The 20,082-nt window shown below is 35.5% G+C and overlaps 1 protein-coding gene across 12 annotated transcripts in view; it reads left to right on the plus strand.

The window, feature by feature from the left end:
* MLIP (muscular LMNA interacting protein) overlaps positions 1 to 20,082 on the plus strand; it is a 256,877-nt gene that overhangs the window by 156,369 nt on the left and 80,426 nt on the right. For all 12 annotated transcript variants that reach the window (XM_021937387.2, XM_021937382.2, XM_021937392.2 and 9 more), the window contains one exon: positions 1,005 to 1,049. In XM_021937387.2, the coding sequence (XP_021793079.1) occupies positions 1,005 to 1,049 (45 nt within the window). The remainder of the gene's footprint in view (positions 1 to 1,004; positions 1,050 to 20,082) is intronic.

A 20,082-nucleotide genomic window follows, 5' to 3' on the forward strand; every position in this document is an offset into this window, starting at 1 on the left:
GCTTATTTCTCTTCTTCCAGAATGTGAACTCCTCAATGGTGGGACATTTTTTCTCTTCTGTTTACCAATAAGTCCCAGGGGTGTAGAACAGTGACTGGCACATAGTAGATGCACAATAAATATGTGTTGAGTGGATGAATGAATCAAATAGCTATTTCATCTCAGAAAGTAGGCCTACAAAAGCAGAATTTGGGGCAGTACCAAATGCACATTTGAAATTGATAATTATTAATTTAAAATAAAATTAATTAATTTGTTTGAAAGAGTTTCTCCAACAATGTTTTGCATCTCAGATACAAGTATGGAGAAAAATGGATGGCAAGGCCAATTTAGGGTTGAGTTCTTTTTTTTGGAAGTGAACTTGTCACAGGAAGAGAGAAGATAAAAAAATAAAAGTATTAAAATGACTTATAATATTAAATAATACGAGCTAAGAGGTAAAGCCGGAATAACGCTGATGAAGGTCAGTGATTTGGAAGTCCCAATGATGTGGATGTTGTACTAGCAGCACTAGAGAAATGAAGATGATGGATAGGAGGTAGAGGTCTGAGTGTGGGACATTTGTAATTGAAATTTCTGAGAGTTTCTGTTTTACTGGCGAAGGTAAAATTAAGGAGCTTTCTGGGAGTGAATGATTGAAATGGAGTAGATGAGAACATCTTTGGAATTGAGGAGCTCAAAAAGTTGAAAAGACAGAGATTTCTACATGAGTTTTGAAATAGGCAAAAATTACAGAAGAAATGTGAGGAAAGAACTATTATGATCTATGAGTTAACATCATCAATAAATAAGGAGAAATTAGCAGAAAGTTGATAGATAAAGTCAGTGAAAAGAATAATCAAGTGATATCATTTTATAAAATAATTTTCAAAAAAAGATATTGTATAGAGAGACCAATGTTTAGAAAGTCTCAATTGAGAAGAAGGTGAACACATTCCAGATGTTAAGTCTATTATTATTTACTTTATTATTTCAGAAGTATAATTGTTTTTATTTTCATACAGACTCCCACAACTCTTCCAAGAGCAGCTGGTCGAGAAACCAAATATGTAAGTACCTTTATAATTATACACACTGTTTTTCAAATGGGTGCCTGTGTATACTTTGGAGAGAACACAATTATACAGTAATTTAAATAGAATTAATTGATTTTTTTAATAAGTTAAAGGGTAGGATGATATGATTGGCTCAGATACAGAAAATCAGGTTATGTCAGAGATAAAACATCAGGTATGCTTATCAAATAAATTTGTTCTTAACTGAGATCTAGTTGGATTAGTTTAGCTAAATAAAACAGAACTGCCACACCTGCTTCCTGATTTTCTAGTTATCAACATTTAGATGACATTTTCATTTTTGTAATGGTTTATTATGCTTATCGAATAGTCAACTCATATACTTGAAATATTAAGATTTTTCCATTTCTAATGGGATTGCCAGTTTAATCAACTTTGACTGTTTTGTTGCTTTCCTGCATTTAAATTATTAACAAATAAACCAATTTCCACTTTTGAGCAAAAACAGATCGATCATGGATAGATATAGACTCACATTCAAGTCAAATAATTATGAGTAGCTGGCTCTGAGTGTGTTAGACATACACATGCATAGCCTCATCCCAACTCCAGTGTTCACTCACCTAATAATTATATTTTCCATCATGTGGTCAACTTCTGCTTCTGACCAAATGTATCCTAGTAGAAACAAGATTAACTCCTTAGTAAGTGTTTAGTTTTAAGTCTAAAACAAATTAGTAAACTATTCCATTTAAGTTACGCATTTGTAGTTTTTATCATAATTATGAAGAGTAAATAGTTATTAAATGTGTATTTTGTGCCATATCATCATTGTAATTTATACAGTTCTTCCTCCATTTGAATCTCCCCAAGGAAAGTAATAAACTGGGTGAAATTACTAAATTTTATAACATCCAGAAAATCGTGTTCAGAGGATGTGGGTAGGAACACTGCTTAGACCATTTTCTGGAAGTTTCACTGTTATTTTTCATTATTATTGGAAGCCATTGAGAGTAATACTTAAAAATAATGAAGGCATTTAGTAGACTAGACCCAAGTTTAAAATCAATGTTGCTTTTAGGTAGATATCTGATTCTGGGAAAATTACTCACCATTTTACCTTTCTGTGCCTTTGTTTCTTCATCTATGAAATGGGGATACTAATAATTTTCTTATGTAAGATTTATATTAGCTAATCTATGAAAAGCCCTTAATGCAATCCTGATACAAAGGAATTGCTCGATAACTAAAAGCTTTTTCTTTCCTTTCCCTTTTTCCTTTATTCACACCTCCTTTCTTCTCTTCCTCTTATCTATCTTTGGAAGACTAGAAGTATCTTGATTTAATTGAATTCCTTGATTCGTTACTGGGTACAAGAAAAGAAAGTTTCCTAAAGGTGTTTCTATACTTTTTGTGACTAATACATTTTACAAGAGCCAGACCCCCAAAAAAGTCACTGGAATTTTTGCTCTGTCACTCACCTTCTTATCTTACCTACTCTGGCATTTCAGCAAAATGTCTCTAATTAGATTAGTTTTCAATAGGTTCAGAGAGTTGTTGTCATTATCCATTCCTCTCTGGGAGTGGTTAATTTGGTAGCAATTGAAATGATTCTGGAGCGACTTCTTCAATCTCCATAGTTAGAAATTATTTGAAATTATTCTTTACTTTCAATCAATTATCATACTTAATTAAAGCATGTTAACTTTCATGCCTTTAATGTTGTGAGAGCATTTAAGTCATTCAAAGTTAAGAATGAACCATCAAACAGCTTCAGTATAGGCTAGAACAAATATAAACTCTAATTCAGATAAGATTCTTGACCTTAATTAAAATTCGTTTCTTGAGTAAGAAGCTTTGTTTTTACTTTATTTTACAACATGACATTTGAATTGTTGTTTGTGGCCCCTAAAATACGTCCGTGTCTTTTGGAAGACCATAAGGGATCATTTTACAACGAAAGGTCAAAACTAGTTTGGCGCCGACTCTCGGATTAGTCATATTTGTACATATTCGGCTGTAGTTATTACAATTTACTAGGTGATGTCTGATACATTTAGTTTGAGGAGAAAAGATTAAATTTTAGAGCAGAAGTCCACTTTAGCTATAAGCTTTAGTCTTGAGTGAACAAGAGCTTATCTTGTATGTCTTAAATACAGTATGTTCTGATTTTTTAAAAAGAATGACACTGTAATATTTTCTTCTAAAAATTCTAATATTTGTATTGACTCAGTTATGGGATGTCTCACTTTAAGTATGAGTTTACTAGCTGTGATTTAATTAATTCATTTATCACTATATACTTCTCTCTTTCCCATGACAACTAAAAAGCGACTCTGAGAAGTCTATTTCTGTAACATTTCAATATTTCACCATCTGTCTTCAAACTTTGGAGAAAGTTGTCATCTTCAGAGTATATACCTGCTGGGACTCAGTGAGTCCTTGACTTTGTAAATATTCTTAGATTAAATTCAAAGGCAGGGATCATGCAGGTTACCAACTCCTATACCACAGAGGAGGTTGAATAAAGGGAAGACATAAATTAGAGCCAAGAAAAAAAAGTTTGGTTACACTTGAGGATATCCTGAACAAGTTAGTACTGACCACCTAAAATTCCTATTTGTGGAGGCTCTTTAAAAGTATATCTGATTACTACACATTATATGTCTCAAAACACCACTATGCAGCCCGTGGATATGTACAATTATTATTTGTCAATGAAAAAATACAATTAAAAAGATATAGTATATAATCTATGGATCAAGACTAGTAGAAAAACTGGTCACTATTTCTAGCCCTGTTACTCAGTTTTCCACCACTATTCATTGATTCAACAAATATTTATTGAGTGTCTACCAAGTACCATTCACTGAGGAGTCACTGGGGTGAGAGGAGTGAACACAATGACAGGATGCCAATTTCTGAAGCATATATTCCAATGATAAGACAGATAGTAAACAGTTAAAATAGTAAATGAGCAAGAAACTTTATTGTAGAAATAGAGAGGAGGTAGCCAGAGAACCTATTGATGTTAAAACCAACTTACAAATTTGCTAGTTTTCAATGTATTCGTAGGTTTTCCAGTTTTCCTGGGATAATTATAATGGTTTAATAAAAGAATAAGAAAGTGTATGGCTAATTCCACTTTATAGGCCTTTGGTGAAAGACTGTCTTCTCTGGAAAAAAAAAAAAAAGAAAAAAAGAAAAATAAACAAGGAAAATCAACTCACAATAATGTTTCTTTCTTTGGGTCTTTATTGCACTTATTGTGACATTTCATACAGTCTGTTTTTTAGGATGAGCCAGGTGCAGTAAGAGTAACACTAATTCAGACTAATTAAAGTAAAGGTTTTCTCCAGTCTGTGGTGGTCTTAAAATGCAGGCTATTTTAAAATAATTTAATTGGGATTCTTTTAAGTGTAATAGAATTGAAACTAGGCTAACAATATGTTGAACAGGGAGTGAGCCTTTGGTCACTTGCAGGATTGATTAATTCATTTCATTCGATTATTTTAAAAAGATGCTAAATTCAACAATAATAATAACTAATATTTTGAGCTCTTACCTTGAAAATAAAGCTTAACTATCTCATTTAAACCGTATACCAAAACTATGAGGTGGGTATTATTATTTTAAAATCTCCATTATACTGAGGGGGAAAACAAGTCTGAGAAGTCAGAGTAGGCAAAACCCAACCCAAGTTTTCTTCATGTCAAAGTTTCTGCCATTGATACTTCTATATACTTGTAGAAGTGTAAGTACATATGGAAATAATTTGCATTCTTTAAATATTTTATCCATTCATATTTATACCCTGGCTCCAAATTATTTCTTCATGCCCAATAACCTTCAGCCTAAACTTAGAAAGAATAATTTCATATTTGGTCATATTAACATCTAAAATGATAGTGATTTACTCTTCCCAGGGTTTTAAATCATGAGCTTAAATGTACATTAACTCATAATATATCAGATAAGGTAAAAGAGAGTTATTTCTTATTGAAAATCATTTTTAAAGTTTATTTCCTTCATGTAAATAAATAGATTTCCTTTCTAAACAAATTTTTAATATATTTATTTTTGTGGGTACATAGTAGTTATATATGGAGTACATGAAATATTTTGATATAGGAACGCAATGCATAATAATTACATCGTGGAAAATGGGGTATCTGTCCCCTCAAGCTTTTATTCTTTGTGTTACAAATAATCTGATTATACTCTTTTAGTTATTTTAAAATGTACGATAAAATTATTATTGACTATAGTCACTTGGTTGTGCTATCAAATACCATGTCTTGTTAATTCTTTCTATTTTTTTTGTACTCGATAACCATCCCTACCTCCCCACCCCAAAGCAACTCCCACCATTCTCAGCCTCTGGTAACCATTCTTCTACTCTCTATCTCCATGAGTTCAATTGTTTTGATTTTCAGATCCCACAAATAAGTGAGAACACGTGTTGCTTGTCTTTCTGTGCCTGGCTTATTTCATTTAACATAATGACCTCCAGTTCCATACATGTTGTAGCAAATGACAAGATCTCATTCTTTATAATGGCTGAATAGTACTCCACTGTGTATAAGTACCATGTTTTCTTTATTCATTCACCTGTTGAAGGACACTTAGGTTGCTTCTAAATCTTAGATATTGTAAACAGTGCTGTGGCAAACATGTGAGTGCAGATACCTCTTTAATATACTTATTTTCTTTCTTTTGGGCATATAACCAGCAGTGGGATTGTTGGATCATACATGGCAGCTCTTTCTTTTTCATTTTCTGAGGAACCTTGAAGTTGTTCTTTATAGTGGTCGTACTAATTGGTGGTGTACAGTCCCACCGACAGTATATGAGGGTTCCCTTTTCTCCACATGCTCATAAGCATTTGTGATTGCCTGTCTTTTGGATTAAACCCATTTTAACTGGAGTGAGATAATATCTCAGTGTAGTTTTGATTAGCATTTCTCTGATGATCAGTGATGTTGAGCATCTTTTCATATGCCTGTTTGCCATTCGGATGTCTCCTTTTGAGAAATGTCTACTGAAATCTTTTGCCCATTTTAAACTACAATTATTATACTTTTTTATAGAGTTGTTTGAACTCCTTATATATTCTGGTTATTAATCCCTTCTCAGATGAGTAGTTTGCAAATATTTTTTCCCATCCTGTGTATTATTCCTTCAGTTTGTTGTTTCCTCTGCTGGGCAGAAGCTTTTTAACATGATATGATCTCATTTGTCCATTTTTGCTTTGGTTTCCAGTGCCTGTGGGGTATTACTGGAGAAATTTTTGCCCAGAAGAATGTCTTGGAAAGTTTTTCTGATGTTCTCTTGTAGTAGTCTCATAGTTTGAGGTCTTAGGTTTAAGTATTTAATTCATTCTGATTTTATTTTTGTGTATTGCAAGATATAGGGGTCTAGTTTTATTCTTTTGCATATGGACACCCAGCTTTCCCAGCATCATTCATTGAAAAGACTATCTTCCTTATGTGTGTTCTTGCCACCTTTGTCAAAAACGAGTTGACTGTAAGTGAGCAAATTTGTTTCTGGGTTCTCTATTCTGTTCCATTGGTCTATGAGTCTGTTTTTATGCCAGTACCATATTGTTTTGGTTACTATAGCTCTGTAGTAGAATTCGAAGTCAGATAATGACTCCTCCAGTTTTGTTCCTTTTTCTCAGGATAGCTTTGGTGATTCTGGGTCTTTTGTGGTTCCCCATAAATTTTAGGATTGTTTATTCTATTTTTATGAAGAATGTCACTGATATTTTGATAGGAATTGTTTTGAATCTGTAGATTACTTTGGGTAGTATGGACATTATAACAATATTGATTCTTTAAATCCAAGAACATGGGATATATTTCATTTTTTGTGTGTGTCCTCTTCAGTTTCTTTCATCAGCATTTTATAGTTTTCATTGTAGAGATTTTTCACTTCTTTGGTTAAGTGAGTTCCTAGATTTTTGCTTTTACTTGTGACTATTATTGTACATGATATTACTCTTTTGACTTCTTTTTTAGATTGTTCACTGTGGGCATGTAGAAATGCTACTGCTTTTTGTATGTTGATTTTGTATCCTGCACCTTTACTGAATTCATTTATCAGTTCTAATAGTTTTGGGTGGAGTCGTTAGGTTTTTCCAAATATAAAATCGTATCATCTGCAAACAAGGATAATTTGACTTCTTTCTTTCCAATTTAGGTGCCCTTTATTTTTTCTCTTGTCTGATTGCACTAGTTACAACTTCCAGTTATGTGTTGAATAACAGTGGTGACAGTGGACATCCTAGTCATGTTCCAGATCTTAAAAGAAAAGCTTTCAGGTTTTCCTCATTCTGTATGATTCTAGCTGTGGCTCTGTCATATATGACTTTTATTATGTTTATATATACTCCTTCTGTACCCAGTTTTTTGAGTTTTTTTTTTATCATGAAGAGATGTTGAATTTTGTCAAATGCTTTTTCAGCATCAAGGATCATATGGTTTTTGTCCTTTATTTTGTTGATATGACATATCACATTGATTAATTTGCATATGTTAAACCATCTTTGCATCCCTGTGATAAATCCTACTTGATCATGATGAATAATCTTTTTAAGGCATTGTTGAATTTGTTTTACTAGCATTTTATTGAGGATTTTTGCATCAATATTCATCAGAGACATTGGCCTGCAATATTCTTTGTTTGATGTATCTTTCTGGCTTTGGTATCAGAGTAATACTGGTCTCATTACAGAATGAGATTTTTTTTTCCGAATAGTTTAAGTCAAATACGTATTAGTTCTTTAAATGTTTCATAGAATTCAGCAGTGAAGCCACTGGGTCCCGGGCTTTGCTTTACTGGGAGACTTTTTATTACAGCTTTGATTTCATTAGTTGTTATTGATCTGTTCAGGCACTGGATTTCTTCATGGTTCAGTCTTGATAGGTTGTATGTATCTAGGAATTTATCAATTTTCTCTAGAGTTTCCAACACATTGGCATATAGTTGCTCATAGTAGCTACTAATAATCCTTTAAATTTCTGTGGTTTCATTCCATGCTCCTGGATAGAAAGAATCAATATTGTGAAAATGGCCATACAACCCAAAGTAATTTCTAGATTCAATGCTATTCCCATTAAACTACCATTGACATTCTTCACAGAATTAGGAAAAAAAAACTTAAAAATTCATATGAAACCAAAAAAGAGGCTGTATAGCCAAGACAATCCTAAGCAAAAAGAACAAAGCTGGAGGCATCATGCTACCCTACTTCAAACTATACTACAAGGCTACAGTAACCAAAACAGCATGGTACTTGTACAAAAACAGACACGTAGACCAATGGAACAGAACAGAGATCTCAGGAATAAGACTGCACATCTACAATTATCTGCTCTTCAACAAACCTGACAAAAACAAGCAATGGGGAAAATATTCCCTATTTAATAAATGGTTCTGGGAAAACTGGCTAGCCATATGCAGAAAATTGAAACTGGACCCCTTCCTTACACCTTATACAAAAATTAACTCAAGATGAATTAAAGATTTAAATGTAAAGCCTCAAACTATAAAAACCCTAGAAGAAAATCTAGGCAATACCATTCAGGACTGGCACCAGCAAAGATTTCATGATGAAAACTTCAAAAGTAATTTCATCAAAAGCAAAAATTGACAAATGGGATCTAATTAAAGAGCTTTTGCACAGCAAAAGAAATTATCATCAGAGTGAACAGACAACCTAGAGAATGGGAGAAATTTTTACTATCTATCCATCTGACAAAGGTCTAATATCCAGAATCTACAAGGAACTTAAACAAATTTAAAAGAGAAAACCAAACAAGCCCACTAAAAGGTGGGCAAAGGATGTGAACAGACAATTGTCAAAAGAAGACATTTATGCAGCCAACAAACATGAAAATAGCTCAACATCGCTGATCAGTAGAGAAACACAAATCAAAACCACAATGAGATACCATCTCACACCAGTCAGAATGGCAATTATTAAAAAAGTCAAGAAACAACAGATGCTGGTGAGGCTGTGGAGAAACAGAAATGCTTTTACACTGTTGGTGGGAATGTAAATTATTTCAACCATTGTGGAAGACAGTGTGGTGATTCCTCAAAGTCCTAGAACCAGAAATACCATTTCACCCAGCAGTCCCATTACTGAGTACATATGCAAAGGAATAATATAAGTCATTCTGTTATAAAGACATATGCAAGTGTATGTTCATTGCAGCACTATTCACAATAGCAAAAAGATGGAATCAATCCAAATGCCCATCAATGAGAGACAGGATGAAGAAAATGTGGTACATATACACCATGGAATACTGTGCAGCCATAGAAAGGAAAAAGATCATGTCTTTTGCAGAAGCATGGATGGAGCTGGAAGCCTTTAGCCTCAACAAACTAATACAGGAACAGAAAACCAAACACCACATATTCTCACTTATAAGTGGGAACTGAACAATAAGAACACATAGACACGGGCAGGGTGGCGGGGGAACAACACACACTGGGGCCTCTCGGGAGGGTAGGGAGAGGGAGAGCATCAGGATAAATAGCTAATGCATGTGGGGCTTAATGCCTAAGTCATGGGTTGATAGGTGTAGAAACCGCCACAGCACACGTTTAGATGGGAAACTAATCTGCATGTCTTGCGCATGTATCTTGAAACTTAACATAAAATAAAGTAAAATAAAATAATAAAAAAAGTTCATGAGGAAAAAAAATTCTGTAGTTTCCGTTGTAATGTTTTCATTTTTATTGCTGATTTTATTTGTGTTTCTTCCCTTTTTTGTCTTTATTTGTCTGCCTAAAGATTTGTCAATTTTCTTTATCTTTTCAAAAATCACCTTTTTGTTTCATTGATCTTTTGAATTGCTTTCTTTGTTTCAAATTTATTTATTTCTGTTCTGATATTTATTATTTTTCTTCTACTAATTTTGGGTTCGGTTTGCTCTTGCCTTTCTAGTTGTTTAAGGTGTTTTATTAGGTTATTCAAAGTTTGTTTTTATGTAGGCACTTACAGCTATACATTTCCCTGTTAGCACTGCTTTGCTATATCCTGTAGGTTTTGGTATTTTGCATTTCCATTATCACTTGTTTAAAGAAATCTTTCAATTTCTTTCTTAATTTCTTCATTGACCCACTGGTCATTCAGGAGCACATTGTTTAATTTCCATGTGTTTGTATAGTTTCCAAATTTCCTGTTGCTATTGATTTCTAGCTTAATCTCCTGGTGGTCAGAGAAGATGCTTGATATTGTTTTAATTTTTTGAATGTTTTAAGACTTGTTTTGTGACCTAACATATGGTCTATCCTTGAGAATGATCTATGTGCTAAGGAGAAGCATGTGTTGAGGCATGTATAGCTGTTGGATAAAACATTCTGTAAATATCTATTAGGTCCATTTGGTCTATAGTATAGATTAAGTCTGATGTTTCTCTGTTGATTTTCTGTCTGGGAGATCTGTCCAATGCTAAAATTGGGGTGTTGAAGTCTCCAGTTATTATTGTATTGAGGTCTATGTCTCTCTTTAGCTCTAATAGTATTTGCTTTATATATCTGGGTGCTCCAGTGTTGGTTGCATACAAGTTTGCAACCATTATAGCCTTTTGCTGAACTGACCCTTTTATCATTATATAATGACGTTCTTTGTCTCTTCTTCAGTTTTTGTGTTGGTATCTATTTTGTCTGATATAAGTATAGCTACTTGTGCTCTATTTTGGTTTTCATTGGCATGGAATATATCTTTTTTCCATCCCTTTATTTTCACTCTGTGAGTATGTTTATAGGCTAAGTGTGTTTCCTGTAGGCAACAGGTGATTGGGTTGTTTTTCATCCATTCAGCCACTCTATGACTTTTGATTGGACAGTTTAGTTCTCACACATTGAATGATATTATTGATAAGTAGGGACTTACCCCTGCCCTTTTGTTATTAGTTTTCTGGTTGTTTTGTGGTATTCTCTTTTTTCTTTCCCTTTTTCCTTTCTTTTCATGAATGTGATTTTCTCTGGTGGTATGCTTTAATTTCTTACTTTTTTATATTTTGTGTATCTGTTGTATGTTTTTAAATTTGAGGTTACCATGAGGCTTGTAAATACTATACTATTCATTATTTTAAACTGATGACAATACTTGACACTAATTGCATAAACAAACAAACATACAAAAAGAAAACTAATAAAAACCCTACACTTTAACTTCATGTCCCTGCTTTTTAACTTTTTTAAACGTCTTATTATACTATGTCTTAAGAAGTTGTTGTTATTATTTTTGACTGGTTCATCATTGAGTCTTTTTACTTAAAAGTAGTTTACATACCACAATTACAGTGTTATAATATTCTGTGTTTTTCTGTATGCCTACTATTACCAGTGAGTTTTTGTATCTTCTGATGATTTCTTCTTGCTCATTAATGTTCTTTTCTTTCAAATTGAAGAGCCCACTCTAGCATTTCTTGTAGACAGGTCTGGTGTTAATGAAATCCCTCAGCTTTTGTTTTCTGGGAAGGTCTTTATTTCTCTTTCATGCTTGGAGGATATTTTCACCAGATATACAATTCTTTGGTAAAAGATTTTTTTTTGTTTGTTTTTCTTCAACACTTTAAATATGTCATGTGACTATCTCCTGGCCTGTAATGTTTCCACTGAAAAGTCTGCTGCCGGACATATTGGAGCTCCATTGTGCATTGTTTCTTTTCTCTTTCTGCTTTTAGGATCCTTTCTTTATCCTTTATTTTTGGGAACTTGATTATTAAATGCCTTGAGGTCGTCTTCCTTGGGTTAAATCTGCTTGGTGTTCTATAACCTTCCTGTACTTGATATCTTTCTCTATGTTTGGAAAGTTCTCTGTTATTGTACCTTTGAATAAACTTTCTACTCCTATCTCCTACCCTTGTTTCTTTCTCTACCTCATCTTCAAGGCCAATAACTCTTAGACTTGCCCTTTTGAAGCTATTTTCTAAATACTGAAAGTGTGCTTCACTGTTTTTTATTCTTTTTTGTCTCCTCTGACTGTGCACATTTTCAAATTACCTGCCTTCAAGCTCATTAATTCTTTCTTCTTCTTGGTCAGTCCTGCTATTAAAGGACTCTGATGCATTCTGCAATATGTCAATTGCATTTTGCAACTCCAGTATTTCTGCTTGATTTTGTTTTAATTATTTCAATCTCTTTGTTAAATTTATCTAATGGAGTTCTAAATTCCTTCTCTGTGTTATCTTGAATTTCTTTGAGTTTTCTCAACACAGCTATTTTGAATTCTCTGTCTGAAAGGTCACATATCCTTGTTCTTCCATGATTGGTTTCTGGTGCCTTATTTAGTTTGTTTTATGAGGTTATGTTTTTCTGGATGATCTTGATGCTCGTGGATGTTTGTCAGTGTCTCGACGTTGAAGAGTTAGGTATTTTTTGTAGTCTGGACAGTTTGGGCTTCCTTATGCCTGTCTTTGAATTGTCAGGCAGAGACTTTTAGTTTTTCCCTTACTTTCCCCCAGAGAAATAAAGTCTCTCTTTCTGTACTGAGCTGCCTGGAACTGGGGGTGAGATGCATGCACCCCTGTGGCAAGTTCCCGCAGGCCCTCTGCAGTTCCGCAGATGCTATCTGGGAGGCAGAGTTTAGAGTCAAAAACCTTAGAAATTTACCTGAAGTACTATTTCTCTGAAGCTAAGCTAGCACTCAAGTCACGATACAAAGTTCTTTCTGTTTTTCCCTCCCCTTTCCACAGGCAGAAGAGCCTCTCCCTGTGGCTACCAGCACCACTAGCGCATGGGCCCGGGCGGCAGTCTTTTTTAGTGAACATCAGGCCACCACTGATGTTCACTAAAAGCCCAAGGGCTCTTTTTTTTTTTTTTTTTTTTTTTGAGATGGAGTCTCGCTGTGTCGCCCAGGCTGGAGTGCAGTGGCCGGATCTCAGCTCACTGCAAGCTCCGCCTCCCGGGTTTTTACGCCATTCTCCTGCCTCAGCCTCCCGAGTAGCCGGGACTACAGGCGCCTGCCACCTTGCCCGGCTAGGTTTTCGTATTTTTTAGTAGAGACGGGGTTTCACCGTGTTAGCCAGGATGGTCTCGAACTCCTGACCTCGTGATCCGCCCGTCTCGGCCTCCCAAAGTGCTGGGATTACAGGCTTGAGCCACCGCGCCCGGCCGCCCAAGGGCTCTTTAGTCAGCTTGTGGGAAATGCTTCCAGGCTGGGGACTCACTCTTCAGGGCAATGGGCTCCCTTCTGGCCCAGGGCTGGTCCAGAAATGATGTGTAAGAGCCTATGCCTGGATTCAGGGACCCCAAGAGCCTGTTTATTGTTCTACCTCCCTGTGGTCAACCTGGTACCTAAGGTGCATGACAAAGTTCCCTTTACTTTTCCCTATGCTTTTCTCAGACAGAAGGAGTCTGTCACTGTAGCCACAACAACTGAGAATGTGATGGGTCACACCTGCAGTCAGCCCATCTCAGAGCCCAAGGCCCATGGTATACTACCTGAGTATCACTGCTGGTTATTCAGTACCCAACAGCTCTTTAGTCAGCAAGTGATGAGTCCTGCCAAGACTAGTCTTTCCCTTCAAGGCAGTGGGTTCTCTTTTTGCCCAGGATATACCTAGAAGCATCATGAGCTAGAGCATGTAATGGGGGCATCATAGCTCTACTTGGTACTCAGTCCATCTGTGGATGAGATGATCTCCAAGATGTAAGACAAAGTCCTCTTTACTCTTCATTCTCCTCTCCTTAAGCAGAAGCAAGGAGTCACTTTTGTTGCTGTGAGCAGCACTGTGTGGAGTTGGGGAGGAAATAGCACATGTACTCTCTTGGCCATGCCAGTTGGTATCTCCCTAGGTTATGTGCCACCCTAGTCTACTGGCTCTGAACTCAGTGCAGTACTAGGAGTTGCCTAGGAATTACAGTCCTTATTTCCTAGACTTTCAAGTTTGCCTAGAATCCCAGAGCACTTTTGCCCATGGTGGTGAGCCTTGCCAAGAAAGTCAACTTCTAACTGCTAGGATGGGCAGTTCCCCTCTGGGTAGGCCTACTCCAAATGCTCTCTCCATCTGTGGGCACTGGCTGAGCCCAGCATAGTTTTGCTTTCTTCTGTTAAAAGGCAGCACTGAGTTCAATGTAATGTCCCCCAGTTGCTGTGCTCTCCCTTTCCCAAATGCACAGACTCTCTATGCTGCATGGCCACTACTGGGGAGTTGGGGGGAAGGGTGGCATCAACAATTCAGGACTGTCTCTCCAACCCCCTTCAATGCCTCTTTCAGCAATATGAAGTTAAAACTAGGTACTATGATTGCTCACTAGATTTGGTTCTTGAGGGGGTCATTTTCTCTGTGCAGATAGCTGCTAAAATGTGGTATTCCTGTGGGAGGTATGAACACTGTAAGTTTCTATTCTACCATCTTGCTCCAGCCCTGAGGGATGAATTATCTATTAAAATTCAATTTCATTCTATTTTCATTCTATGAACTTTGTAGAGGGAATTTTTTGTCTTTGCATTATATGTGACCTTCTAAATGTTTATTATGTTTTATTAACTACCAGTATAAATTTGTCACATTTATATAATTCAAAACCATAGTATGCTTTCTTAATAAAGAACAACCTCTGAAAATAGGGTAGTATTTGGTCCTATTACTAATGCATCAAAAACTCTTAGTTGGAATCACATTCTACTGATAACAACTTATTTTATAAATCCTCTCCATTTTATAAATTACTTTTAAGTGCAGAGGAAATATCTGAGATGGAGTTATTAAATATTAGATAGCATACAGGTAAGATGTCATTTTAATGAGCTTGAGAGACAGAAAAATATCATTACAATGGAAGTACATTCCTTCCAAAATATCAGAATATATTGAAAAATGTGTCAAACTTTATTAATAATATTTTCCACTATATATACAGATATTCAAATAAAGGTCATCTCCACTTTCACCAGCTCACACACTCTTCTCGTTGCTATGCTTGGAAGCGTTGCTATGCTGGAGTGTTTCAGAGGTGATGTGCAATAATGCAGTCATAGATCTTAGGACGAGGGGTGAATTAATCCAAATCAGGTCCAGATCTGCTTCGCTGCAGGATGAGGCCAGAGATTTGATGAGTTATAGGAAGAATTGGGAACAATTTAAGCAAGAAATTCCACTTGACTGATCATTACTTATTTCCTTTTCTAATTATTCAGAAATATTTCTGCAGTATATGTATGTATGATAGGGTTAAGGAGGAAATGGAAGATAGTCTTCTGCATTCTGCTAGATGAGGAGGCAGAGAAGAGTGAATGAGACAACCTTCTGCCTTGTATCCTTTTCTTTGACATTTTAGATTTCATCAAATGGGAAGGTGCCTTATTTCAGACAAACTTCCCCTTGATCTGATCTTTTATTTCCCTATTTGCACATATAAACTATGACTTTCACTGGTCACCTATGCCCACTTGTTCTGTCTACCAACTATGTTCATGACAAGTTAGAATCATCATTCCCTATCTTAAAGAATCAAACTTTAAAAAATTTCTATATCTACTCTTTATATTAGATATTATGGAGGATATATTACTAACTTAGAAAATGGTCTTTAGTGAGATGTTTAGACAGGGTAAGGTCTTTTTTTTTTTTTGAGATGGAGTCTCTCTCTGTTGCCAGGCTGGAGTGCAGTGGCGCCATCTTGACTCACTGCAACCTCCAACTCTTAGACAGGGTAAGTTCTATAGATAGTAAGAATAAGCAGTTCAAAGTAAGGAAGACATGATGTGTCATAATATATCAAATGACCTTGGCATCTAACATTTTCAACATGGATTCATTTTTTTTGAGTAGTGCCTTATGTACAAATAATAGGAACACTCTCCAGGTTAAGAGTAAGACAGTGTCTTTATCATTTTGTAATTTTATATGTCCTCAATGCTAAGCTTAGCACTCAGTAATAACTAACTGCCCAATTCATATTTTGAGTGTTGTCTTTCTGCTTAACCGTACATCAGTCTTGACCGGGAGAAATAACGTAATTCAATTAGCATGTTATCACTGATTAGAGCTCTCTGAGCTTTGAGAAAGGAAGATTCAGGACAGTTAGAGTCAACAGAGAAAAAGGGAAAAGAAGCGTCTTAATGGTATCAAACCTGACATTATATTCAGGTGGAAGGGACATGACTACTGAAAGGGAAAATAGCATGCTAAAAGTAGAGTACCAGAGTACAGAAAGAAAAGGCAACTGTTTGACACTTTTTATTGAATCCAGCTTGACTTTTCCCCTAGGCCCCCAAGATGGTGTCTGTTAGAGTGATGCCGACCAAAAGACACTTGTCATGAATGTGAAATGGTGCAGATTGCAAGGAATGGGAAATCTAGATGATGAATAAGGAGCGTGGCTGTTCTTTGTGTGCCTTTGGCGTCAAGTCTTTGGGAGATGAAAAGGTTTCTCCAAAGCAGGCTTGGGACAAGTGGTGCCTTGTGTAGGAATTTATCTTTCAATGGATTTCAAATCCTTACCTTTACTTAGTCTCTAATTCTTTTAGTTTCCATATAACTTAATTCTTAAATTGATTTTTTTGAAATAAAATTTTTTTACCTTCATTATTTTTTTGACTGTTCTGTTAGTTTTGTAAGTGTTTTTTTTTTTTTTTTTTTTTTTTTTAAAGGATACAGTAATGGCTAAAGCCCATCTCTCTCTTTCTCTCATTATTTTTTCTTCTATGATTAAAACAATGTCAAAGGCTGTAGAATATAGATTATAAATTTTTATTTCACACAAGAGCCATTCTTATACTTACCTCAAATGTTACTCTTCCCAGTTAGTGTTAACCTGGAGAGATATGAATGACCAAAATTTTAATGTTGTTCAAATCCAATTTCAAATTTATTTTTAGGTATTTCAAGTTTCTTCTCCGCCTTTATTCAGGTGATGCAGGTTTTCAAATGTAGTAATCTTTTCCCATCACCTGCTTAGTTCACCACACAATCTCTCCTCACATTTTGGAAAATAATTGCTACAATATTAATGACATAATTATAGCTATAACTGCCAATAAACAGCATTAACCTGCATTAGACATGCAGAGGGTGGCTTCTCAAAAGATTGGACGTAATTGGCTTCATTGAAAAAACTTGGTTACTTTAGTGATAAAACATATAAGTCACTATTCTTCCTCTTTGCTAAGGACAAATCTGTATTAGTATTATGCATATCCACTCCACTTCGTGGTTTGCATTTAATTTTGCACTTTCTCTGGGAAGTTTCTGATAGCAGTGATACAGAGTTCATAATACTGGATGAAATAAAAATGTCTAGGGGTGTCTAAAGCATCTTATTATTATGTCATGATTCCCAGTGAGGGAATTTGGGGGACTTACAGAGACTCCATAAAAAGATATTTAGATATTTTCCTAATTTAATTAATATGTTTGAGCCTTTTCTCCCTTTTCTCTATGATAATAATTTGGTATTATTTAGTACAATATACTGAAAAATATTAGTAATACAAATTGTTTGAATACTTTATTATTAATATGTAACTTCTTACCTGTAATGATTGAGGTAAAAATATTTTTTCAGTTATGATGCATTTAATTCAGCATATTTCACAGAAGCTATTCATTTAACTTAAGGGATCAATAGAGAATGCCTTCATTAGTGCAATAAGAAAAAATTGTTAAATAGTAAAAAACCTAATATTTTAGAAGAAATCATTATTATTACCTGTATTCGATTATGAGGTTTAATGAAACCTTAGGTGAACTGACAAAAACACCATGATGGATATTCTGAAGGGCAATTTTCCTAAACCTCAGTGCACACTAGCCCGGCCCACAGCAATTAGATAAGCGGAACACTTAGCCAAGATACCCTACTGCCATCAAGCAGCCAGGAATGGCAGCAAGCAGTGGCACCTGTAAGAATGGCATGAGTCAAAACACAGAAAACAAACAATGTTAGACGCTGTGTACAAAGGACTTCATGTGCCTTATCATTGTTTGATGATTCATACTTGTTGATAACATGGAACCATGAGGCTTTCAGTTTTCAGTTATTGTTGATCTCTCAGAGATTAAAACAATGCAATGATACATCAAAATAAGCTCTGAAATATTTGCGATTTCAAAAATAGAAATATTTTAGGAACATAACTTATTGTACTTTAACCAAGCATATTTATAATTATTCATCTGTATGCTGACCGGTTCCTGTTGAAACGGAAGGTTAGGCTGCTATGAAAGTTTAGCCTCCCATGTAAATGCAGAAATGCTTGATAAAACATAACTAATCGCTGGATGCCATAAATGAAGTGGGACTTCCAAGTTTGCATTAGTCCATTTTCATACTGCTATAAAGAACTACCTGAGACTGGGTAATTTATAAAGAAAAGAGGTTTACTTGACTCACAGTTCTGCATGGCTGGGGAAACCTCAGGAAACTTACAATCATGGGAGAAAGCGAAGGAGAAGCAAGGACTTTCTTCACATGGTGGCAGGAGAGAGAAATGTAGGCAAAGGGCAAAGAACCCCTTATAAAACCATCAGCTTTTGCGAGAACTCACTCTCCATCATGAGATTAGCATGGGGGAACTGCCCCCATGATCCAATCACCTCCCACCAGTTCCTGCCCTCAACATGTGGGGATTATGCAGGTTTTAATTCAAGATAAGATTTGGGTGGGGACACAGAGCCTGACCATTTCAAGGTTAGAATACTAAAAAGAACCTAAAGTTCTCATAGAACATGTGTACATCAGATGCTAGGTGCCAGGACCCAGGAGCTTAGGTTATAACTTTCACTGTGTAACAAGTTTAAGACACATGTGGGAATCTATTGCATAATTCTATAACCTACAAGGCCGTATTGACTATGAAGCATGAAAGAGAAAAAAGATAATTTAAAAAATAACCCCTACTCTACATTCTTGGGTGATAAGAAAAAGTCACCCATGAGAAAATGGGACTCCAAACCTATGATAATGTGGGGATTATGTGATAATGTGGGGGATCTGCCACCTTGAGATATAGGAAAATCAGGATGAGGCAATAAAATGGTAACTGGTCCAGAACCTGTGTAACTCCTATGGTCCCAATGAGGGCAAAGGTACTGCAGGGATGGTTTCCCAACCAGGGCTTCTTGGATATCTAAAGAAATCCAAATTACCAAAATTACTCAAAATAGAAAATTAAAAAGCACACAAAATAACTGAAGAACATCATGAGGGAGAGGCATGAGGGAGAATCAGCAAATATAAGCAACATGGTATTTAACGAGGGGGGACTATAACAAATCTGGAAAACTGTCATATAAATATATTTAAAACGTTAAACATTACAATGAGTTATAGATATTATAAGACAAGATTTGAAGAAGACCCAGGTAGAACTTCTAGAAGTGAAAAGTCAATTATTAAGACATTAATTTCAATTGTCATGTTAAACATACTAATATGCAGTTAAAGAAAAATAAGTTAACTGTCAGGCTTATATGCAAAAACCATCCAGAATACAGTATAAAGAGACAAAAATATAAAAATGAGTTTGAGATAAATGGGAGAGGATTTCAGAAGGCCCAAAATACAGTCATGTTTCACTTAACTGTGGAGAGACGGTCTGAAAAACACATCACTAGGTGATTTCATCATTACGTGAGCATCAAAGTGTATATACTGAGACCATCTTGGCCAACATGGTGAAACCCTGTCTCTACTAAAAAAAATACAGAAAATTAGCCAGGTGTGGTGGCACACACCTGTAGTCCCAGCTATTCCGGAGGCTGAGGCAGGGGAATCACTTGAAACCGAGAGGTGTAGGTCGCAGTGAGCCGATTGTGCCGCTGCACTCCAGCCTGGTGACAGAGAGAGACTCCGTCTCAAATTTTTTAAAAAAATGTATATACGTGAACCTAAATGGTATAGCCCACTACACACCTAGGCTATATGGTTTAGCATATTGCTGCTAGGCTACAAACCTATGCAGCATGTTACTGTATTGAATACTGTGGGCAATTGTAACACAATGGTATTTATATATCTAAACAAAGAAAAGGCATGGTAAAAATACAGCGTAAAAGATAAAAAGTTGTGTATCTGTATAGTGCACTTGCCATGAATG

Source organism: Papio anubis, chromosome 6 (assembly GCF_008728515.1).
Source record: "Papio anubis isolate 15944 chromosome 6, Panubis1.0, whole genome shotgun sequence".
NCBI classification, from domain to species: Eukaryota; Metazoa; Chordata; class Mammalia; order Primates; family Cercopithecidae; genus Papio; species Papio anubis.